Genomic DNA, 27,128 nt, shown 5'->3' on the forward strand with positions numbered 1-27,128 from the left:
TGAGCTGACACACGAAATTTCATTAAGGCTACATGTGTGTAGTGCTAAATGACAATAAAGTTTACTTTGACTTTGGCCATCTAGTTAATCACTGTATATTAATAAGATCAGGTAATGGTAGTAGAAGTAGCGAACTTAAACCCATCCTAAGTCAAAGAATAATAAAAAATATAATTTGAAATATAAAGAATTACTAAGCATTCAAAAGTAATCCAAGCAGCGTAGACAGTCTGTTTCCAGTCAAAAATTCTTTATTAAGCACACAGACAAGCGATCCAAGTAAAAACAAAAATAACAGAACAGTAGTTTCATCACAAACTTTCTAACTACATATATATACATTTTGTCAGGTATGGGAGTGGTTTATTGTGCTGTAAAACAGTGTATGGGTATACATGTTAACAAATTTACATCCCTTCTCCAGTCAGTGTGACATTCGAGCTGGTCCTGCTCTACTTAGTAACTGTCATAATAATATAACTGTTAAGCACTTTAAATAAAATAATAATGATGATTAATCACCTCTTATTAACCAGATTATTAAATCGGTGTGTTTATCCAAGACAATATACTACATAGTTGGAAATCAATAAACCTTAGACCATTTGGCAATCTAAAAAAATATATAAATATATACATATACATTTTGCATGCAAAAAATCCATTGTGCAAACCACATATTATTTCCATAGCCTATTGTTAAGAAAGATTGCTTTTGTCCTTCTAGACTTCATGTCTGTGTACAAAAACCCTAAAAAAGCTGTCTACAAAAACATTGTTCTATAATTAGCTAGTATTGTTATTAAACATTATTTCAAATAAAGTGGAAAAAAGAGTAAGAAAAAAAGAAAAAATATGTGGTGAAAGAAGCAAAATATTTCTATTAAATATTATTTACCATGATATTTAAAACCAACTGGAAGAACAAAATGAAATAAAATTAGTCATGTAAACAAAACGGCAATTTTCTAAGTTCTACTACACTTTCAAGTGAACAGTAGTAGTTTAGTCCAGGCTTCCTGAAAGAGGTCAGCTTTATTTGCCACATAAAATGCACCACATTCATTGCATTGTGCCCTGTAAATTACTTTTGTAGTGTTACAGTCACCCCCTGCACTGTTCTTAATGATTTTCTTTAAATAAAGGCAATAAAAACTGTCACATTGCTGTATAAATACACACAATGTGCAATTAGCTTCACATCTTTTAGTGTTTCTGTCATATAGTCTAGGTTTAATTTCAACAAAACATCTAGTGTTCCTGGCCTTCATGTAAACAAAAGGATGGGGCTTCACCTAAGATGTTAATCAGATAAGGGTTTCCTGTGACAATGGCCCAGTTTTCTTTAATAACATTTTTTATACTGTGATAATCCAAAGTGTATGTCAGGATGCAGCTATTTTTGCATTTGTTATTCTCTGTGGAATTTCTTAACATTCTCCTACTGGGGAGGTTGAGTGAAGGTGCCTGAGTCCTTTACAGTTCTGTAATGGTTACATGATGTTTTTTAACATCTGACTTTGTAGCCTCTTAGAAAATAATTTTCTAAGTTGTTCAAGTTTCTCAAAAATGGTTCCATCTCAGTGGTAATTGTAGTTAATCTATACCTCTGGTACTTCACCACACTTGATTTTTGCAGGATGCAGACTTTTGCTGTGGAGGAATAAGTTAACCCTCGTTGGTTTTCCAAATAAATCAGTGGTGATTCTGTTATTGTTGGTGTCCTTGGAAATCTGCATATCTAAGAACATGGTTGAAGTATAGCTATGGGAAGAGATAAACTTCAGGAAGGGGGTTGTTTGAGGCAGGTGATAAAATCTCCAAGCTGCAAGGTGTTACCTTCCCACACAGTAAAGATATCAGCAATAAAGCCCAAATAACATGTGATATGCTGCATGTACTTACTCTGTTGTTTAACACAAAGTCCTCCTCCCACTTGCTCAGGGCTGTGTTAGCTATACTAGCAGCCATGGCAGCCCCCATTGCTATAAACGCTTTTTTGTTTGTAGTTCTTGCATTGAAGATGAAGAAATTAAGGTCCAGTGCAAGATTATTGAGCTTGCTTAACTTTTGCAGCTGTGCCTGTGTTCCTTGATTATGTTATACAGTAATTGTGAGGGAGCTCTGTGTACAAGGATTCCACGTCGATAGTTAATAAAATATTGTCAGCTTCCACTTTAATGTTTTTTATTATCCTCAAAAAATCCATTGAATCTCTTATGTATGCCTTATTCTTTTCTGCTAAAGTTTTCAGCAAGTTATAAAGGTAAATGCTTGTGGCTTCAGTAAGGGAGCCTCCACTTGTCTATGGCTCCCAGCATAGCTAAATTGCCCTGGGCAAATGGGAGGAGGACTTTGCGTTAAACAACACAGACTACATGCACCATATCACATGCTATTTGCATTTTATTGATGCCATCCTTATTGTGCGGGAAGGTGACATCTTGCAACTTGGAGATTTTATCACTTACCTCAATCAAACAACCCCCTTCCTGAAGTTTACCTCTTCCCATAGCTGTACTTGAACCACTTTCTTAGATATGCAGATTTCCAAGGACACCAACAATAACAGAATCCCCACTGATCTATTCAGAAAACCAATGAGGGTTAACTTATTACTCCACAGTAAAAGTCTACATCCTACAAAAAACAAGTGTAATGTAGTGAAGTCCCAGGGCTATAGATTAGCTAGAATTACCACAGAAATGGAACCATTTTTTGGGAAACCTGAACAACTTAGAGAATGATTTTCTAGTGAGAGGCTATGAAAGTCAGATGTTAAAAAATATCATGGAACCCATTACAGAAGTGTAAAGGACTGAAGCACCTTCACTCAACCCCCCCCCCCCAGTAGGAGAATATTAAGAAATTAAACAAAAATAACAAATGCAAAAATAGCTGCATCCTGACATACATTTTGAATTATCACAGTATCAAAAATGTTATTAAAGAAAACTGGTCCATTGTCACAAGAAACCCTTATCTGATTAACATCTTAGGTGAAGCCCCATCCTTTGTGTACAGCAAGGCCAGGAACATTAGAAGATTTGTTGAATTTAAACCTAGACTTCTTCTTCTTTTGGCTGCTCCCGTTAGGGGTCGCCACAGCAGATCAACTGTTTCCATTTCTTCCTGTCCTCTGCATCTTGCTCTGTCTCACCAACCACCTGCATGTCCTCTCTCACCACATCCATAAACCTTATCTTAGGCCTTCCTTTTTTCCTGTTACCTGGCAGCTTCATCCTTACCATTTGTTTCCCAATATACTCTGCATCCCTCCTCAGCACATGTCCAAACCAACCTATTCTTGCCTCTCTGGCTTTGTCTCCAAACCTTCCAACCTGGGCTGACCCTCTAATATACTTATTCCTAATCCTGTCCATCCTCGTCACACCCAGTGCAAATCTTAACATCTTCAACTCTGCCACATCAAGCTCTGACTCCTGCCTTTTTGTCAATGTCACTGTCTCCAACCCATATAACATAGCTGGTCTCACTACCCTCTTGTAGACCTTCCCTTTCACTCTTACTGGTACTCATCTGTCACAAATCACTTCTGACACTCTTCTCCACCCACTCCATCCTGCCTGTACTCTCTTCTTCACCTCTCTTTCACACTCACCATTACTCTGAACTGTTGATCTCAAGTATTTAAACTCATCCACCTTCGCCACCTCTACTCCCTGCATCCTCACCATTCCTCTATCCTCCCTCTCATTCACACACATATATTCTGTCCAAGTCCTGCTGACCTTCATTCCTCTTCTCTCTAGAGCATATCTCCACCTCTCCAGGGTCTCCTCCACGTGTTCCGTACTCTCACTACATATCACAATGTCATCTGCAAACATAATAGTCCACAGGGACTCCTGTCTGATCTCGTCTGTCAACCAGTCCATCACCATTGCAAATAAGAAAGGGCTCAGAGCTGATCCTTGATGTAATCCCACCTCCACCGTGAACGCATCCATCACTCCCACCACAGACCTCACCGCTGTCACACTACCCTCGTACATGTCATGTACCACTCTTACATACTTATCTGACACTACAATACCACAACTCCTCTCTAGGCACCCTGTCATATGCTTTCCCTAAATCCACAAAGACACAATGCAACTCCTTCTGACCTTTTCTGTACTTCTCCATCAACACTCTCAGAGCAAACATCGCATCTGTAGTGCTCTTTCCTGGCATGAAACCATACTGCTGATCACTAATCATCACCTCCCTTCTTAACCTAGCTTTCACTACTCTTTCCCATAACTTCATGCTGTGACTGATCAATTTAATCCCTCTGTAGTTACTACAGCTCTGAACATCACCCTTATTCTTAAAAATCGGTACCAAAACACTTTTTCTCCATTCTTCAGGCATCCTCTCACTTTCCAAGATTTCATTAAACAATCTAGTTAAAAACTCCACTGCCATTTCACCTAAACACCTCCATGCTTTCACAGGTATGTCATCTGGACCAACAGCCTTTCCGTTCTTCATCCTCTTCATAGCTATCCTTACTTCTTCCTTGCTAATCCACTGCACTTCATGATTCACTATCTGCACATCATCCAACCTTCTCTTCCTCTCATTCTCTTCATTCATCAGCCCCTCAAAGTACTCTTTCCATCTGCTCAACACACTCTCCTCGCTTGTGAGTATGTTTCCCTCATTATCCTTTATCACCTTTACCTGCTGCACATCTTTACTAGCTCGGTCCCTCTGTCTATCCAATCGGTACAGGTCCTTTTTCTCCCTCCTTAGTGTCCAACCTTTTATACAACTCTTCATACCCCTTATCCTTAGCCTTCGCCACCTCTCTCTTTGCCATGCACCTCATCTCCTTATACTCTTGTCTACTTTTTTCATCTCTCTGACAATCCCACTTCTTCTTCGCCAGCCTCTTTCTCTGTATACTCTCCTGTACTTCTTTATTCCACCACCAGGTCTCCTTGTCCTCCTTCCTCTTTCCAGATGTCACACCAAGCACCTTTCTAGCCATCTCTCTTACTAGCTCTGCTGTAGTTACCCAGCTATTCGGTAACTCATCACTGCCACCCAGTGCCTGTCTTAACTCTTCCCTGAACATCACCTCACAATTACCCTTTTTCAATTTCCACCATTTGATCCTTGGTGCTGCCCTCACACTCATCCTCCTCTTCTTGATCACCAGTGTCATCCTACAAACCACCATCCTATGCTGCCTAACTACACTTTCCCCTGCCACCACTTTACAGTCTCCAATCTCCTTCACACTGGCCCTTTTACATAAGATATAATCCTCCTGTGCGCATCTTCCTCCACTCTTGTATGTCACCCTATGCTCCTCCCTCTTGTTAAAATACGTATTCATCACAGCCATGTCCATCCTTTTCGCAAAATCCACTACCATCTGACCTTCTGCATTCCTTGGCTTAACACCATACCTACCCATCACTTCCTCATCCCCTCTGTTCCCTTCACCAACATGCCCGTTGAAATCTGCTCCAATCACCAGTCTCTCACCCTTGGGTACAGTCATCACCACTTCATCCAACTCGCTCCAAAATTTTTCTTTCTCGTCCATCCAACACCCAACTTGTGGAGCATATCCACTAACAACATTCATCATTACACCATCAATTTCCAGCTTCATAAACATCACTCTATCCGGCATTCTTTTCACCTCCAAAACACTCTTAGCATACTGTTCCTTCAGGATAATGCCTACGCCATTTCTCCTCCCATCCACACCATGATAAAACAATTTGAAACCACCTCCAATACACCTAGCCTTGCTCCCCTTCCATCTGGTCTCTTGCACACACAATATACCAACCTTCCTTTGGTCCATCATATCAGCTAGCTCTCTCCCTATACCAGTCATACTGCCAACATTCAAAGTTCTGACCCTCACTATCACAGTCCTAGCCTTTAACTGCCTTCGGGCATGCCTTCCCCCTCTTCTCCTCCTCCTTCAGCCAACAGTAGCCCAATTTCCACCAGCATCCTGTTGGCCAACAGTACTGGTGGTGGTCGTTGTTAACCCAGGCCTCGACCGATCCAGTATGTATGTCTGTACTGTTGTCTGCATATATGATTTGGCAAAATTTTATGCCGGATGCCCTTCCTGACGCAACCCTCCCCATTTATCCGGGCTTGGGACTGGCACAAAGAAATGCACTGGCTTGTGCATCAACCTAGACTATATGAGAGAAACACTAAAAGATTTGAAGCTGATTGTACATTTTGTATATTTATACAGCAAGATCATAGTTTTTTTGCCCTTATTTAAAGAAAATCATTAAGACCAGTGCAGGGGTGACTGGAACACTGCAAAAGTAGTTTACAGGGCTCAGTGCAAAGAATGTGACACATTTTATATGGGCAAGACTATAAATAAACGTAAGTGTCGTATTTCGTGTCATCTGGTAGACATCCGCTCTGGATGTAAAAATAATGCACTAGCAAAACATCTTGCTCTGTATAAAAGACACACAGGTTTTAAGTTCCAGATACTGGATTGCATAGACAGGGGTGATCTTGAAGGAGACATCCTGAATATGCTGGAAAAACATGAACTCCTATGGCAATTAAACTTGAACTCTTTCAGGAAGCCTGGACTAAACTATTACTGTTCACTTAAAAGTGTACTGGAACTTAGAAAAGTGTTACATTGTTTACATGACAATTTTATTTTATTCTTCCAGTTGGTTTTAAATACCATGGTAAGTAATTTTTAATAGAAGTGTATATTTTGTTTCTATCATCACACTTTTTTTTCTTTTTTCTTATTCTTTTTTCCACTTTATTTGAAATAATATTTATAACAATATTAGCTAATTATACACAACATTTTTTGTAGATAGTTTTTTTAGGGTTCTTGTACACAGACCTGAAGAATTCTAGAAGGATGAAAGCAATCTTTAACAATAGGTTATGGAAACAGAATATGGTTTGCACAATGGATATTTTCTTGCAAAATGTATATGTATATATTTATATATATTTTAGATTGCCAAATGGTCTAAAGTTTATATATTTCCAACCATGTAGTATATTGTCTTGGGTAAAATCATAGACTCGATAATCTGGTTAATAAAAGGTACCACATCATTATTAATTTTATTTAAAGTACATAAGGGTTGTGTTATTATGACAGCTACTAAGTAGGGCAGGACCAGCTTGAACGTCACACTAATGGGGAAAGGGATGTGAATTTAACATGTGTGCTAATAACACTTTGATGTTCATCGTGTTACACTGCTGCAGTCATCACACTTGGGTTATCCTGCCGTCAGGCAGTCCTGCAGTCGGCCAGAGTTCCAGTTCCAAAGTCTTGGTCCGGCGTCAGTTGCTGTCGCTTCTTCCCCGACGTCAGTGCGCCAGGGGTATATAAGAGGCATCCAACGCCATTTTCTTCAGTCTTTCTTGCCACGCGGTGCCCGAAGCAGAAGCAGTTCGCAAGTGCCGGTCGGCCGACACCTGAGATTTTCGAATCAAATTTCAGTCCGAAGTCTTCAATAAAGCTAAGTACCCCGTTGGAGAACCTTTTCTTGCCTCAGTCCGATGTCAGAAAAAGTTAACAATTGCATTTCTTGTGGGAAGCAAATACCTCATAAGGACTTCCATTCTTATTGTATTCCTTGCCTAGGCCCAGACCACGACGTCACAGGTTGTCGGTTTTGTGCTAGATTTAATAAACGAACTATCAAACGTCGGTTTAATTTTGCTCGACATTACTTTGGTAGGAAATTTAATTATACCATGCCATCGGAGCAGCCGATGACCGGCATGCATAAAAAACGCAAGGATAAGGACAGGCAGCCTAGAACCAAGCCAGGCTCCGAGGCCTCTGCTAGGCCTGTTGCCAGTTCTCCGGTTTTCAGTGAGGCGCCTACGCAGCCCCTGACGACCGCAGAATTAGAACCACAGACAGCTTCGGATTCTCAAGCGGAGAGTACTAGGCCGTCACAGCCATCTTCATTAGGCCCTTCCGACGCCAGAGCAGAAGGAGATTCCGGTACAGTAGAAACACCTTCGGTTGCAGAAGGTGTCTTCAGACTGACTACACTCACAATTAAATCTTATGCTAAGCTTAAAACTCCATTAAAACCTAAAAAGACTGTACATCAGTCTCCTGTTAAAGGCCCCATGCCTAAGAAACAGATGCTTAAGATGGCTGAAGATTTGATTACCCTAATCAGGGGTTCCCATCCCCCTCCAGATAAAAGGCCAAGACAAGACGAGGATTATGCTTCCTCTGACCAGGTTTCAGTTTCCTCAGATTCTTCTGAGGAACAAATGTAAAATTACTCTTTTCCCCCTTATGAAGACTCTGATGCTGAAGAGTCTATTCCCTCAGCATCTCCCCCTGAAGACTACTCCTTTGGGGAAACTTTACATACCATGAGGGAACATTTCCACTGGGAAGGCCAGGATTACTCTGATTCTAAGAAAAGGCTCAGAGAGTTCCTTTTACTACCCCAGCACAGACTACTTGCTATCCCTCCAGTTTTAGATATTGTGCATGATGTTTACTTAGAATCTCGTCTAATTCCAGACTCTCTACCTCCTGCTCCAGCCAAACCAGACAGAATTATAGAGTACCTGACTCACACAAATTCCTTTATAAAAGCCCTGTTGCTGACCCAGAAACAATTTCCCAGGGTCCCAAAGGAGCTAATGCTTCTATGGCTAAAAATCCTGTACCCTCTGAAAGGGATTCCAGAGCACTAGATAGATGGCGGAAAAGGTATACACCTCAGCTACTCTAGCTATGAGAGCATTAAATTGTCATTTTCACATGCTGAAATATCAGCAATTCCTAATGTCTCAATTAAAACAAAAAATGAGCACACATTCTGAACAGTCTGAATTCAAGGAAATGCAAGATCTGTTGCATGCAGCTGAACAGGTGGGCAAACATACTTTACAATGTGGATTTGATTCATTGGAAGCTTCCTGTAGAGCAGCTGTGATTGGGTCTGTCATACGTAGACATGCTTGGTTAAAAGAACAAACCCTGCCTGATCATATTAAAGCAAAATTACTGGATGCACCTTTACAGCAGGATGTCTTATTTGGTGTCAAAGCAGAAGAGGTTTTAAAGAAAATGGAGGATAAGGCAAAATCTATGCAGACGGTCAAGAATTTTTTACAGGTACAACCCCCCTCGTTTCAGCAGAAATTGGCCAACAAAAAATTGGTCCTTTCCAGCTTCTGACAGACCACAGAGGGGCAAATACAGATGCCCAAGGGGCAGAGGTCAGTCACAAGGCCCTTACAAACCTCGCCAATGGGGTGCCGCTACCCAGAAAGGAGGAGAAGACAGGCCCCAAACTAGCAGAAGACAAACACAATGACTTAACCCTCAAACTACCAAGCAAATCTCTCTTGGCAGCTCCCTTGGGAGGAAAATTAGCACTTTTTGCGGACAACTGGCACATCATCACAAAAGACAAATGGGTCCTAAACATTGTCTCACAAGGATACAGATTCCACTTTCACACCTTGCCAAGGATAAAAGGAATGCCAAACCTGCCACCAAATCAGTGGGCAGAGGCACAAAGACAAATTACAGCTGTCATGGACATGAGAGCCATTCAACAGGTACCTACACAGGAGCAAGGACAAGGATTTTACTCAAGACTCTTTCTAGTCCCCAGAAAGGACAAAGCCTGGAGACCCATTCTGGACCTTTCAATTCTGAACACTTATCTGCAAGTACCCAAATTCAAGATGCTAACACTACAGCAGCTTCTTCCCATGCTGGGCAAGAAGGCTTGGCTAGTAACGCTGGATCTCAAGGAGGCATACCTGCATGTCCCTATCAGACAAAATTGCAGAAGATACCTCCGTTTTATTGCAGGTTCAACCCATTATCAATTCTCTGCACTGCCCTTTGGCTTATCTACTGTGCCCAGGGTCTTCACAAAATGCCTGGCACCAGTAATTGCATACTGCAGACAAAGAGGAATTCAAATATACCCATACCTGGACGACTGCCTTACTCAAGCAGAAAGCAAGGACATTCTTTTAAAGCATCTGGCATTTGTCAAACACCTTTTAAGTTGCCTAGGGTACACAGTAAACGAAAAGAAATCAAAACTAGTGCCCTCACAGAACATAATATTCCTGGGTGCCAGCTTGAATACAACCAGATGGCTTTTCTCACGCCAGACAAGCAACAACAGCTGACTCAATACTTCAAAATAATGGCAACAAAGACCCAACTCCTTGCAAGAAAAATTCTGCAGGCCGTGGGATTCATGGCATCTTGCATACCACTAATACTATTTGCAAAACTGCATATGAGGAAATTACAATGGTACCTGAAAAGCGTATGGACTCAACACAGCCACAGCTTGGAAACAATGATACCACTCATTCCCTGCCTTCAACAGGAGTTTCTGTGGTGGGCACAGGCATGTCACCTCAACAAGGGTCAGCCTTTTACCTTACCCACAGCCAGGCAAACTATAACAACAGATGCATCGGACTATGCCTTGGGAGCACACATGGCAGGACAGTGCATTCAGGGCAAATGGACTACAGATCAAAGGCATCTGCATATCAATCAAAAAGAAATGCTAGCTGTACAGAATGCCCTAAACAGCTTTCAAGGACCTGTTACACCCAGGACAACTAATAATAAAGACGGACAATACCACAGTAATGTGGTACATAAACAAGCAAGGGGGCACGCACTCATACCCTCTATGCAGGCAAGCAATGACCTTGTGGAACACAGCACTGACTTACCAAGTTCAACTGCAAGCACAGTTCCTGCCAGGAAAGAAAAACACATTGGCAGACGACCTAAGTAGACACATCATGGATCCCCATGAGTGGAAACTAGATCCACAAGTATTTGCAATGATAACTCAAAAATGGGGATGCCTAGACATAGATCTGTTTGCCAACCCCCAAAACTACCAACTGCAAAAATTTTGCACAAGGACATTCCACCCACAAGCTTGGAAAGTGGATGCCCTCACATTCAGTTGGAAAACATTAACAGTGTATGCCTTCCCTCCACTGCCTCTTCTAGCAAAGGTGCTGCTGAAAGTCAGATTAGAGAGGCTACAAATGATACTCATTGCTCCAGACTGGCCACACCAGCACTGGTATCCAATACTAAGGAATATGGCCCACTGCCCACCATGGATTTTACCACAAATTCCTCACCTGCTCACTCAGCAAGACAATCAGATTCTACACAGCCAGCTCAAGACTTTAAATCTGGCTGCATGGCAAATTACCTAAACAACCAGCCAACACCTCTTTCTAAAGCTGTTATGGATGTCATTCTGGAGGCCAGGAGGCCCAGCACCAGGAAAGCCTATTCAGACAAATGGAAAAGATTTTGCGCCTGGAACCACGCTAAAGGCCAAAATCTCCTTGATCCAAACATTCCTCAGATTCTACAATATTTAACTGAGATGTTGCACAAAGGACTTTCTTTTTGATCTATTAAGATCCACGCCTCAGCGATTTCAGCTCATTACAAAAGGGATCCTCCTTTATTTTCACATCCACTCCTAAGACAGTACCTCAGAGGGGCTAAGAACATAAGACTGCCCAGGAGAGCACCAACACCAACTTGGGATCTCAACTTTGTTCTGGAAAAGCTTACACCGCCGCCCTTTGAACCAGCTTTTTCAGCTGATTTAAAGTTTCTGTCATGGAAAACTGCCCTGCTGCTAGCAATAACTTCAGCTAGAAAAGTCTCAGAGCTACAGGCACTAATGGCAGTGGAGCCTTTCTTCATTTTTCATCAAGACAGAGTCGCTCTACAAACTAAACCTTCCTTTATGCCAAAGGTGGTATCCAGTGTGGCCCTAAACCAAACCATTCATTTACCCACCTTTTTCCCAAACCCCCAGAACAAAGGAGAAAGACTTCTGCACTCTTTGGACATTCACAGGCAATTATGTTACTACTTGGATAAAACTAAGGCTTTCAGAAAATCTGACCAGCTGTTTGTATCCTATGCTTCAGGATCACAAAGAAAAGCTATCTCAAAACAGACCATTTCAAAATGGATAGGACATTGCATACGTTTCTGCTACACACATCATGGGAAACCGGTACCTGCTAACATTAGGTCCCACTCTACCAGGGCTACAGCTACATCAGCAGCCTTTCTCAGGGGGGTACCAGCCAAGGATATTCTGGAAGCTGCAACTTGGAGTTCAGTGCACACCTTCACCAAACACTATCACTTACCTCTATACTCTAAGACTAGAGCTGGCTTTGCCACTGCAGTTTTGCAGGGCCTGCTAGCTTCTTCAAACCCTGTTTAACTCCACCACCCATCCTTAGCTTTGGGATTCAACCCAAGTGTGATGACTGCAGCAGTGTAACACAATGAACATAGTACAGTTTTGTACCTACCATAAATGTAGATGTTCGAGTGTTCACACTGCTGTAGTCCAGGTTACCCTCCCTCCATCCCCTCTGACCTAGCTGAACCTTTCTATACCTTTCTATCTGATACAACCTTTGTGGTGTATTTGCTTGTAGCTGAAGGTATGCTTTGTATTTTATTTACATGTTTTATTGGCAATATGTAGTGACCACCTACTGGGGAGCACCTGACATCTGAGGCAAGAAAAACTGAAGAAAATGGCGTCGGATGCCTCCTATATACCCCTGGTGCACTGACGTCAGGGAAGAAGCGACAGCAACCGATGCCGGACCAAGACTTTGGAACTCAGGCCGACTGCGGGACCGCCTGACGGCAGGATAACCCAAGTGTGATGACTGCAGCAGTGTGAGCACTCGAACATCTACATTTATGGTAGGTACAAAACTGTACTTTTTACAGCACAATAAACCACTCCCATACCTCATAAAAAGTATATATATAGTTAGAAAGTTTGTGATTAAACTATTACTCTGTTATTTTTGTTTTTACTTGGATCGCTTTTCTGTGTGCTGAATAAAGTATTTTCGACTGGAAACAGACTGTCTACCCTGTTTGAATTATTTTTGAATACTTAGTAATTCTGTATAATATTTCAAATTCTGTTTTTTTATTTTTTGAGTTAGGATGAGTTTAAGTTCGCTACTTGTACTACCATTATCTGATCTTATTAATATACAGTGATTAACTACTTGTGCTACCATTATCTGATCTTATTAATATACAGTGATTAACTACTTGTACTACCGTTATCTGATCTTATTAATATACAGTGATTAACTACTTGTACTACCATTATCTGATCTTATTAATATACAGTGATTAACTACTTGTACTACCATTATCTGATCTTATTAATGTACAGTGATTAACTACTTGTACTACCATTATCTGATCTTATTAATATACAGTGAGTAACTACTTGTACTACCATTATCTGATCTCATTAATATACAGTGAGTAACTACTTGTACTACCATTATCTGATCTTATTAATATACAGTGATTAACTACTTGTACTACCATTATCTGATCTTATTAATATACAGTGATTAACTACTTGTACTACTATTATCTGATCTTATTAATATACAGTGATTAACTACTTGTACTACCATTATCTGATCTTATTAATATACAGTGATTAACTACTTGTACTACCATTATCTGATCTTATTAATATACAGTGATTAACGACTTGTACTACCATTATCTGATCTTATTAATATACAGTGAGTAACTACTTGTACTACCATTATCTGATCTTATTAATATACAGTGATTAACTACTTGTACTACCATTATCTGATCTTATTAATATACAGCGAGTAACTACTTGTACTACCATTATCTGATCTTATTAATATACAGTGATTAACTACTTGTACTACCATTATCTGATCTTATTAATATACAGTGAGTAACTACTTGTACTACCATTATCTGATCTTATTAATATACAGTGAGTAACTACTTGTACTACCATTATCTGATCTTATTAATATACAGTGATTAACTACTTGTGCTACCATTATCTGATCTTATTAATATACAGTGAGTAACTACTTGTACTACCATTATCTGATCTTATTAATATACAGTGAGTAACTACTTGTACTACCATTATCTGATCTTATTAATATACAGTGAGTAACTACTTGTACTACCATTATCTGATCTTATTAATATACAGTGATTAACCACTTGTACTACCATTATCTGATCTTATTAATATACAGTGATTAACGACTTGTACTACCATTATCTGATCTTATTAATATACAGTGAGTAACTACTTGTACTACCATTATCTGATCTTATTAATATACAGTGAGTAACTACTTGTACTACCATTATCTGATCTTATTAATATACAGTGATTAACTACTTGTGCTACCATTATCTGATCTTATTAATATACAGTGAGTAACTACTTGTACTACCATTATCTGATCTTATTAATATACAGTGATTAACTACTTGTACTACCATTATCTGATCTTATTAATATACAGTGAGTAACTACTTGTACTACCATTATCTGATCTCATTAATATACAGTGAGTAACTACTTGTACTACCATTATCTGATCTTATTAATATACAGTGATTAACGACTTGTACTACCATTATCTGATCTTATTAATATACAGTGATTAACTACTTGTGCTACCATTATCTGATCTTATTAATATACAGTGATTAACTACTTGTACTACCATTATCTGATCTTATTAATATACAGTGATTAACTACTTGTACTACCATTATCTGATCTTATTAATATACAGTGATTAACTACTTGTACTACCATTATCTGATCTTATTAATATACAGTGATTAACGACTTGTACTACCATTATCTGATCTTATTAATATACAGTGATTAACTACTTGTGCTACCATTATCTGATCTTATTAATATACAGTGATTAACTACTTGTACTACCATTATCTGATCTTATTAATATACAGTGATTAACTACTTGTACTACCATTATCTGATCTTATTAATATACAGTGATTAACTACTTGTACTACCATTATCTGATCTTATTAATATACAGTGAGTAACTACTTGTGCTACCATTATCTGATCTTATTAATATACAGTGATTAACTACTTGTGCTACCATTATCTGATCTTATTAATATACAGTGATTAACTACTTGTGCTACCATTATCTGATCTTATTAATATACAGTGAGTAACTACTTGTACTACCATTATCTGATCTTATTAATATACAGTGATTAACTACTTGTACTACCATTATCTGATCTTATTAATATACAGTGATTAACGACTTGTACTACCATTATCTGATCTTATTAATATACAGTGAGTAACTACTTGTACTACCATTATCTGATCTTATTAATATACAGTGATTAACTACTTGTACTACCATTATCTGATCTTATTAATATACAGTGATTAACTACTTGTACTACCATTATCTGATCGTATTAATATACAGTGATTAACTACTTGTACTACCATTATCTGATCTTATTAATATACAGTGATTAACTACTTGAACTACCATTATCTGATCTTATTAATATACAGTGATTAACGACTTGTACTACCATTATCTGATCTTATTAATATACAGTGAGTAACTACTTGTACTACCATTATCTGATCTTATTAATATACAGTGAGTAACTACTTGTACTACCATTATCTGATCTTATTAATATACAGCGATTAACTATTTGTGCTACCATTATCTGATCTTATTAATATACAGTGATTAACTACTTGTACTACCATTATCTGATCTTATTAATATACAGCGATTAACTATTTGTGCTACCATTATCTGATCTTATTAATATACAGTGATTAACTACTTGTACTACCATTATCTGATCTTATTAATATACAGTGAGTAACTACTTGTACTACCATTATCTGATCTTATTAATATACAGCGATTAACTATTTGTGCTACCATTATCTGATCTTATTAATATACAGTGATTAACTACTTGTACTACCATTATCTGATCTTATTAATATACAGCGATTAACTATTTGTGCTACCATTATCTGATCTTATTAATATACAGTGATTAACTACTTGTACTACCATTATCTGATCGTATTAATATACAGTGATTAACTACTTGTACTACCATTATCTGATCTTATTAATATACAGTGATTAACTACTTGTACTACCATTATCTGATCTTATTAATATACAGTGATTAACTACTTGTGCTACCATTATCTGATCTTATTAATGTACAGTGATTAACTACTTGTACTACCATTATCTGATCTTATTAATATACAGTGAGTAGCTACTTGTACTACCATTATCTGATCTTATTAATATACAGTGATTAACTACTTGTACTACCATTATCTGATCTTATTAATATACAGCGATTAACTATTTGTGCTACCATTATCTGATCTTATTAATATACAGTGATTAACTACTTGTACTACCATTATCTGATCTTATTAATATACAGTGATTAACTACTTGTACTACCATTATCTGATCTTATTAATATACAGTGAGTAACTACTTGTACTACCATTATCTGATCTTATTAATATACAGTGAGTAACTACTTGTACTACCATTATCTGATCTTATTAATATACAGTGATTAACTACTTGTGCTACCATTATCTGATCTTATTAATATACAGTGATTAACTACTTGTACTACCATTATCTGATCTTATTAATGTACAGTGATTAACTACTTGTACTACCATTATCTGATCTTATTAATATACAGTGAGTAACTACTTGTACTACCATTATCTGATCTCATTAATATACAGTGAGTAACTACTTGTACTACCATTATCTGATCTTATTAATATACAGTGATTAACTACTTGTACTACCATTATCTGATCTTATTAATATACAGTGATTAACTACTTGTACTACCATTATCTGATCTTATTAATATACAGTGAGTAACTACTTGTACTACCATTATCTGATCTTATTAATATACAGTGAGTAACTACTTGTACTACCATTATCTGATCTTATTAATATACAGTGAGTAACTACTTGTACTACCATTATCTGATCTTATTAATATACAGTGATTAACTACTTGTGCTACCATTATCTGATCTTATTAATATACAGTGATTAACTACTTGTGCTACCATTATCTGATCTTATTAATATACAGTGAGTAACTACTTGTACTACCATTATCTGATCTTATTAATATACAGTGATTAACTACTTGTACTACCATTATCTGATCTTATTAATATACAGTGATTAACTACTTGTACTACCATTATCTGATCTTATTAATATACAGCGATTAACTATTTGTGCTACCATTATCTGATCTTATTAATATACAGTGATTAACTACTTGTGCTACCATTATCTGATCTTATTAATATACAGTGATTAACTACTTGTACTACCATTATCTGATCTTATTAATATACAGTGATTAACTACTTGTACTACCATTATCTGATCTTATTAATATACAGTGATTAACTACTTGTACTACCATTATCTGATCTTATTAATATACAGCGATTAACTATTTGTGCTACCATTATCTGATCTTATTAATATACAGTGATTAACTACTTGTACTAACATTATCTGATCTTATTAATATACAGTGAGTAACTACTTGTGCTACCATTATCTGATCTTATTAATATACAGTGATTAACCACTTGTACTACCATTATCTGATCTTATTAATATACAGTGATTAACGACTTGTACTACCATTATCTGATCTTATTAATATACAGTGATTAACTACTTGTACTACCATTATCTGATCTTATTAATATACAGTGATTAACGACTTGTACTACCATTATCTGATCTTATTAATATACAGTGATTAACTACTTGTACCACCATTATCTGATCTTATTAATATACAGTGGTTAACCACTTGTACTACCATTATCTGATCTTATTAATATACAGTGATTAACGACTTGTACTACCATTATCTGATCTTATTAATATACAGTGATTAACTACTTGTACTACCATTATCTGATCTTATTAATATACAGTGATTAACTACTTGTACTACCATTATCTGATCTTATTAATATACAGTGAGTAACTACTTGTACTACCATTATCTGATCTTATTAATATACAGTGATTAACTACTTGTACTACCATTAACTGATCTTATTAATATACAGCGATTAACTACTTGTACTACCATTATCTGATCTTATTAATATACAGTGATTAACTACTTGTACTACCATTATCTGATCTTATTAATATACAGTGAGTAACTAGATATATATGAATCTTCCACACAGAGAATGCTTTGTTTTTGGACCCACTATACTTGTTTAGTGGGTTGTTTGAGACTTTGGCGATACCACAGACATTACTTGTTTTTTGGAACAGTAGCAACAGCTAACACTGCACATGCAGCCACACACAGTAGAGCATAAACTGCCAAGCCCATAAAGGAAGCCAATACAATACCTAGGACTCTATCCATAGTGCACTTCGTTGTATGACACACTGATTCCTCACTCTGCCGGCTAAAGAAAGGGAAAATAATGGTCAGGTGCCTGTCAGGGGCCAGAATCCACCAAGTTGCACATGCATTCAAATCATTGCACCAAATATACAGTATGATTCAGTTATAGTCCATGTAGGTGTAAATGACCTGAGATGTACTTCTGTACTATATGAAGACAGACATTATGGAGCTGTTGGACTGTGTCCCAGGAGGTTAGGATTGGAGAGACCACCTCCAAAAAATCTGGTCACAAGTGGAGTCTTCAAGGGCTGCCTCATCAAAAAACACCCCTAAAATTAGACAGTGTCAGGGATTTAGTGACTCTTTTAGATAGTAACCTGGGTTTTGACCAACATATGTCTAAGGTTGTAAAAAACTCATTCTGTCACTCAGCTAAGGGCTTGGCATCTAGGTCCAGAGAAGTCATTGTGCCACTACACTCAGCCCTCACCAGATCTGTCAGTAAGTATAATGCTCCTTTTGGTATGTACCTGACCATGCATATGCAACAAATGGAATGTCCACAGATTCCTCTCAAAAGGAATACAGGCATGAACACAAATATCTATGCAGATTGCCTCAAAGCCCTATCCCTATACTCTTGTCTCCTTCAGACTGCTGAGAGGAAATTTATGCCTGCCATACAAGTCGTCCTTGAATCTCACCCTTATGGACCTTTTGCATGTAAGCAAAGTGAACAGCATCAGAACTACAAGATACAAGGATTTAAGTTAAACTTTGCCTGCAATTTAAATAGAAAATGAAGGAGGGACAGGTATTTATATCAGAAAAATTCATTTTCTCTGGAATAGCCTTCCCATCCATATCAAGTGGAGCCCTTCCCGTTCCCTGTTTAGGCTTAACTTGGGCTAGTGGATAGAAAATAGAAAATTCACCTGTGCTCTGACATTTGTCTCTAATGGAGAGAGGCAGCAGGTAAATTATGCCGTAACTAATATACACCCCTCAAACCAACTTCTAAGGCAAAATAGCCTATGGTATGCATTTGGTTTGCATGGATAGGCTTATAAAGGTCCCAGTGGTTGTTAACCTAGTATACACTTATGAACCTTTTGAGTATATTCACTGTTGCAATACCATTTCCCTTCATTTATCCCCTCTTTTTTAAATTCATTGTGCATCCTTGGTGATGTTGGGTACATTAGTCACTTTCCGTCTTTTTTTCTTCTGTTTCTCTGACCAGGTACCCTTCCTCTTCAGGTATGACTTGGATCCTAGGGTGACATGTCAAGCATCATTTACTCGGGACTACTTCCTTGGGAGTCACTGTCACCAAACAACCAGTCCTCTTGTGCCAGATCACAACAACCAGAACAAGGAAGCACTAAAGATTATGTGAGCTGATGTACCTTTTGTACCACAAATGTCCTGATGTCCATGAAGGAAGAAGGGGGGAAAGTTTTAAAAGGTCAGCCATTGGGTCTTAGAAGTCCCAAGAGTTGTTCTTGCAGCAGTGAATACACCTGTATTGTCTAGAAGAAGTAGGTCTATCTGAAGTAGTATTCCTACCCTCCATTATCCAGCCTGATCTGTATTGAGTTCATTAAATCTCTCTCTCTCTCTCTCTCTCCTCTCTCTCTCTCTCTCTCTCTCTCTCTCTCTCTCTCTCTCTCCTCTCTCTCTTTCTCTCCTCTCTCTCCTCTCTCTCTGTCCTCTCTCTCTCCTCTCTCTCTCTCTCTCTCTCCTCTCTCTCTCCTTCTCTCTCTCTCTCTCTCTCTCTCTCTCTCTCTCTCTCTCTCTCCTCTCTCTCTCTCTCTCTCTCTCTCTCTCTCTCTCTCCTCTCTCCTCTCTCTCTCTCTCTCTCTCTCCTCTCTCTCTCTCTCTCTCTCTCTCTCTCTCTCCTCTCTCTCTCTCTCCTCTCTCTCTCTCTCTCTCTCTCTCTCTCTCTCTCCTCTCTCTCTCTCTCTCCTCTCTCTCTCTCCTCTCTCTCTCTCTCCTCTCTCTCTCTGTCCTCTCTCTCTCTTCTCTCCCTCTCTCTCTGTCTCTCTCCTCTCTCTCTCTCTCTCTCTCTCTCTCTGTCTCTCTTTCTCTTCTCTCTCTCCTCTCTCTCTGTCCTCTCTCTCTCTTCTCTCCCTCTCTCTTTGTCTCTCTCTCCTCTCTCTCTCTCTCCTCTCTCTCTCTGTCCTCTCTCTCTCTTCTCTCCCTCTCTCTCTCTCTCTCTCTCTCTCTCTCTCTCTCTCTCTCTCTCTGTCTCTCTCATTTGCTGTATTCCCCTAGTGGTAGCACGTTTGACTGAAAATAAATGGAGTGAGGAAGAGTTGCACATGATGGGAAAGGGGAAGCCTGGCAGCCTGAGAAATGTTGGTCATCTGGACAGTCTAAAGCTTGTGAAGTTATTGGTTGCCAAAGATGGACTTACTTCATATAGATTGGTCATCACTATATATCTTTCATTTCCCATGTTCTTTTTTGTGTTGATACAAATGTTGATATTCTCTAAAGTTTGTACACCTTGTAACCAAAATAAATGTCATACAATTTGGAATGAAAATCTAATGATTTATTATTGTAAATCATTAAACTCTAAGGGAGCAAAAGCAGTAGGTAAAACAGCATCCACAGTGCAGTAACTGAGACACTTCTAGATATGTAGCACAACAGAGACAGCAATGATGGGGAGAAGGGTTGAAGCAGCTTGGAATTGGGTACTCATTACAAGTTCTGCAGAGCTCTGAAACTTGAAATACCTGCCAAAGTGGAAGAGAACTGTCCACAATGAATACCATACATTTCTTTTGCAAAAAAGGGTTACATTCTGGATTCATGAATAGATCTAGACATTGGAAGGTTTTCCTGGATGAGCAAGTCTCGGGCAACATTGGCTACAAAGGGGGTGGGCATGGTTACTTTTGCTGCTAAGTTATCCACTAATGCACACTGGGAGTGCAGCAGGTGTTACATGGGTATTGGGGTGCTTACTCCTCTGTGTTCCCTGGGAAGATGAGAAAATGGGTGATGGAATCCCATCTACTCAGCACTGGCCAACTGGAAAGTTCAGCATTCTATCACTGCAAAAGACCTGTTCAGTTTCTGTCCAGCCTCCCAATCATTTACACAGGATGGCCACATTCCCCATTGGATGAAGTCTCTATTAGTGGGTATACTGAAGAACTCACAACCACACGATGGTTCATTAGGATGGCAGGAATCATACCTCTCAACCGTGCTGAATTCCTCGGCATTTACCAGTTTTGAGGTCCAAATAATGGGGTTCCACGATTTTCCGATTGGCCCCCTTTATTCCCAATTATTTCCCGGCCTTTTAAAAATTTTTTCCCATGGCAATTTCCACTAATGAAATCACGTACGCGATGACTCAGCATCATGAGCAGCCTGTCGAAATTCAGCTCAAGGGGTGTAACTGCTGACTCACTGGCTGTTTATGTTTGTGTAGCAGCAACATGCGTCTCAGACATCAGGTGCAGCAGCAATCCTAAAGGAAAGTGCAGAGCGCTTCTTTCGAGCAGAGCAGACAGAGATATGGGTGTCATCTAGTTTTATGCATAGTGTTGACAGGTTTTATTTTTTGATATTAGTGTTGATACTGATATTTGCTTGCTTTCATTTGCCTTTAAAACATATTTATTGTTATTGTTGCCAGCTGTATTTACTCTTATTGTGCTTCCAGTTGTTTAGCAATGCTAATGTAATGCCTGATCGCTGCAGTTATCTTTTGTTCGAGCATTAAATTTGTATGCTCTTAGAGTGATATACCAATTTTATAATATGATGAGGCATTTGGGTATTTTTAGATGTCAGAAAATGATTGTTCAATTCCAGTTTAAAATCCGGTGACAGAACTCTTTTAGTGCTTTACTGTTGGAGGGATTTGCTCTGTCTATGGGTGTTCTGTCTTAATGGCCCCTATGCCGATGTCATGTGACTTCATTGAAGTGCTGCATTCGTGGTTTAGTATATTGCAGTACAACATACAGTCTACAAATATGATGGCTTCTAGTGGTTAAGTTTTCATGTTACAAAGGTTTCAGTGTTTACTATACTGCCATGATAGGTTTATTTTATGCCCTGATATGTTCTTTTGAGTGTTTAATGTTTTGCGGTATTCCAGAACTATAATTACCAACCAATTCTTTTAGCAGTGTGTGATTGGACAGATTTATGTATATTAAGCTGTGACTGGGTGCAGTTTATACAATTATAAATGTAGCCATAAGTTACGGTTTGTGAATAGATTTTTTGTTGTTATATGGCTTGCACTAATTAGTTGCTTAGATCGACTTTCAGCTTAGGAGCTGATGTGCAAGCTGTTTGATATTTTGATTCTATGTAGGCTAAGTTTTTAATTATGACATTTTATTCTTTATTGTGAGTTTTTATCCAATATATAATTGTTGTAGCAGATTTTAACCAATCAGCAATGTGGTTCCTGATTGGTGAATCTTCGCTATCTTTGATTATGATATGTTGCTTTGATATTACTGTTATTATGAATAGACAACCTTGCCATTTCTGTGAGTTCACTTAGCTTCAGTTATTTTTTGATCTTTTTACGTATGCTACTGCATTGGTTCCATCTTTTAAGGGCTCTAGTTGTCAACATATGGATCAATTTTACTTTTCTAAGTGTAAGACCATTTAGACTTTTAATGGCTAGGTTCGTCTAAATTGGATAAGAGATTTAGTGATGATTTTAACAAACAGACTTGTTCAGTGAGTGCAGCAGGGCACCAGGCCCAGTTACCACTGTGTGTGTGAGATTGTGTAAATATTTAATTTGCAGGTTCTGCTTTGAATTGAAGTGTCTGAGTATTTGATTTGCAGGGTCTGCTTGGAATTTGTACTGTGTGCGATTATTTGATTTGCAGGTCCGTTCTGCTTTACAATTTCATTACCGCTCATTTGAATTATCATGTCCGCATTCACTACTTGACTCGGGGTAGGGTGTGTGTGTGCGATTATTTGATTTGAAGATCCATTCTGCTTTACTACTTAAACTCTGCATTTCATACTGCATTCTGCTTTATTGCTTAAACCCCGCATGTGAATTATTCAGTTCAGTGAGTGCAGCAGGGCACCAGCCCACTTACTACTGTGTGTGTGACTGTGCAAACATTTAATTTGCAGGTTCGCTTTGAATTGATGTGTCTGAGTATTTGATTTGCAGGATATGCCTGGAATTTGTACTGTGTGTGCAACTATTTGACTTGCAGGTCCATTCTGCTGTACAATTTTATTACTGCGCATTTGAATTATCAGGTCCGTTCAGTGGTTCACTACTTGACTCGAGGGAGGGTGTGTGTGTGTGTGTGTGTGTGTGTGTGTGTGTGTGTGTGTGTGTGTGTGTGTGTGTGTGTGTATGCAACTATTTGATTTACAGGTCTGTTCTGCTTTATTACTTAAACTCTGCATGTGAATTGTTCAGTTCAGTGAATACAGCAGGGCACCAGGCCCACTTACGACTGTGTGTAAGTATTTAATTTTCAAGTTCTACTTTGAATTGAAGTGTCTGAGTATTTGATTTGCATTCCGGTTCTGCTTTAAATTTGTACTGTGTGTGCAACTATTTGATTTGCAGGTCCGTTCTGCTTTACAATTTCATTACCGCATTTAAATTCTCATATCCGTTCACTACTTGACTCGGGGGGGGGGGGGGCGGTGAGACTATTTGATATGCAGGTTCATTCTGCTTTGCTACTTAAACAGCCCAAATGTAATATTTATGCACCACTGGCCAGATGCTGAGATACATTTTCTTTGAATGTGGGTTTCAATGCTGTTTCAATGAATGTGAGTTTCAAGGGCAGATAAGTTTTAATGCTATGTCTATTTTCGTTGTGAGACTGTATTGCTTTGTTTAGCAGATGTCTATTAGTGTTTGTGCTATAAAATGCAAAGTAAAAGTTTTAAATGAAGTCCAGATAATCATTGCAGAAGTAGAGGAGTATGCACATTACAGTGTTTCTGGTAAATGGGATGAAATAGCCAAGTAATGGGACATTGGAATGGGTGCAAGGGGCACTCTGGGACCATATTTTGGTTTCCTGTTTTTCAGTTTGCATTTGAAAGTTGGTATACCGCAATTCCATTGGCGTGGGTGGGGTTGCATAATTATGTATGTACATTTTTTTGTTAATTAGTGCACAGATTTGTAATTATTTTCATGGGCCTTTGTCCAGATTTTTGATGTTTCCAGGTTGAGAGGTATGGCAGGGATGTGCATGGATAGGGGCACTGTGGGGTGTAACCATGACCAGGACTGACTGAGGTGATGCTGTAAGGTAAAAGAGTACCATACACCAGTGCACATTTATAAATTCATCACTGCCATGTTTTTATTCCCACAGCCTATTACTTTTCCATCACTCAAATATTTATGCCAAGTGAAAGAATAATATATATTTGTTAAATTCCCTTCAGAGTTTTGTACACGCCAATAAGATTAACATTTTTTACCAGTTATAAAATTCAATTTTCATCTTAAATGTATTAAAATGACTGGTCCATCTTGTGTGTGGGCTTTTCAGTAATGAAATATTGTAAGTCGCTGTCACAAGCTTGCTTTATACAGGGACATAAATTAACAAGCAACAGTACACCAGTTAACTGAAAATGCTTTTTTTCTGTACATGTATGCACTAATTGTTGTCATTTTATGTTAATGCAGTTTCGAAACGTTTATACTTGTGACAATTGTCCTACTAAGACATCTTACAATGGAGCAAAAGTAAACAAATACAGGTATGTTTTTTTTTGTTAAAACTAGAAATGTAGTTAAATAAATTATAGTAAATGATATTTATACTTTTTTTATACATCTTCTCATAGACTTGTTGATTTTTTCTCAAATACCTTTTTATTAAATTGTTTTTCATAATTTGAAATCAAAAATTATATACAGTATAATAGAAGTTGTTGTTAAAATTTGCATAACACTAGCAAGTTATTAAGCTAGGCGTTCACACACACTGTGATAAAAAGAAAAAAAAGCAATTTCAAATTAGCTGAGGTTGACAAAAAAGGATTACCATGAAGTTATAATTGTGCTATGATTCAGTCATGAGGCATGAATATAGTAAAGCAATTGACCTGTACATTACGTTAATACAATAAGAGTATATATTGAAGCATAACACCAACCTAATAATACACAAAAAATCTAAACTACTGTACATTATATACATATTTACAAAAATGTCACCTTAGTTGATGCTGTTGCTACTTTTAACTAAAGAGAGTGTTTAATAACTTTATGTATATTTGCATACTTTGCCCTTCATGATAAAATATCAATTAAAGCTTTACAGTAGTTTTGATAATATGCCTCTTTCTTTTGACTTTTGGTATACAGCTTCTTAGCTAATACATGTTTTTTTTTTTTTTGCCATGTTCTTGCATTCTGTCCAATTAAGTTTGAATCTGTCCATCCAGTTTTTGACTTCAGTCACTGGATATTGTCCTGAAGGGCTTGCTTTTAATCTCTGTTTGTAACTGAAAGGAAGCTTCAAAAATCTCTATGCCTTATTAAAATGTTACATAGATTTGTTCATTTTTGAGCTTGTGTGTCACAAGTCTAACCTGATTTTGATGATCTTCTCTGCTGTAGCTCCTCTGTCAGGGAAACCTACAACTCCTCTGGAAGCTTCCTTTCAGTTACAAACTTAAAAAGCAAACCCTTCAGAACAGTATCCAGTGACTGAAAGCACCAAGTCACATATGCAGGACTTGCAGGACACAGAAGATCAAACAGTTATTGAAAGGAGTTTCTTTCTATTTCTGTTGCTAGATTACATTTAGTAAAATATCCAGCTGTACATGCATGGACATGGGTTCTCCTACATTGTAATTCTCTTGCTGTGTCTATTAGTTGGCAATGACCATGTGCAGGTATCAAGTAACAAAAGCAGTTTCCCCATGAAAGTGGAAGAGAACTGTCCACAGGAAACATGACTGATGTCCTTCTATTCTGATGTTGCAGTATTCATAACAATAGGGAGTAGCTGCCTGCAGCACCACTGTCCGTCTAGTATACCAAAGTCTTTGTCCTGGAGGGTACATGTGACGTTGGCTACGGGGGCCATAAACCAGCATTAGGTATAAAGGTGATGTCTGCACGTACCCTCCTCAATTTTTCTGCCACAGTGATCATCGGACGCCCGTTCCCCAGTTCTACCTTATTTCACGTTTTATCAGACAACTACAGTTGTGAGTATCGAGACCAGGTGACCATTTGGACCATTCAGATAAGTGCCCACTTGAGTTTTTTCTTACTTATTTTGCTTGCTGTTTTAGACTTACATGTCAGCTAGGAAAGAGATGTCTGCTTGTGGGAGACAGATTCCTCACAAGGACACGCACGATAAGTGTGTTTTCTATCTAGGTGAGGTCCACAAACATGCACGATAAGTGTGTTTTCTGTTTCGGTGAGGTCCACGACCATACATCCTGTTCTGTCTGCAAGTAGTTCATCCCCAAAACACTTTGTAGCTGACTAGCGGCCATAAATCTTTACCTTGAGAATCAGAGACTCAGACGTTTGGTGTTAGGCATGGAGGGAGGAGTAGGCCCATCTGACGAGCCACCTCGGAACAAGGCGAAGAAACTTAGGCCCGAATCCCAGGCTGCATCTCAAGCATCCGAACCGGCTCTAGAGGCGATAGCAGACCTCTCAGAGTCCATTCAGATGACAGTCTCCCAAGCAGGCCGGGAG

At 38.4% G+C, this 27,128-nt stretch overlaps 1 protein-coding gene across 2 annotated transcripts in view; it reads left to right on the forward strand.

The window, feature by feature from the left end:
* Positions 1-27,128, forward strand: part of LOC122808941 (mucin-1-like) — a 626,079-nt gene that overhangs the window by 293,594 nt on the left and 305,357 nt on the right. For both annotated transcript variants that reach the window (XM_044080094.1, XM_044080093.1), the window contains exon 3: positions 25,086-25,159. In XM_044080094.1, coding sequence (XP_043936029.1) covers positions 25,086-25,159 — 74 coding nt within the window. The remainder of the gene's footprint in view (positions 1-25,085; positions 25,160-27,128) is intronic.

The sequence above is a fragment of the Protopterus annectens genome, chromosome 8.part0 (assembly GCF_019279795.1).
Source record: "Protopterus annectens isolate FY-2018-M chromosome 8.part0, PAN1.0, whole genome shotgun sequence".
Taxonomy (NCBI): domain Eukaryota; kingdom Metazoa; phylum Chordata; order Ceratodontiformes; family Protopteridae; genus Protopterus; species Protopterus annectens.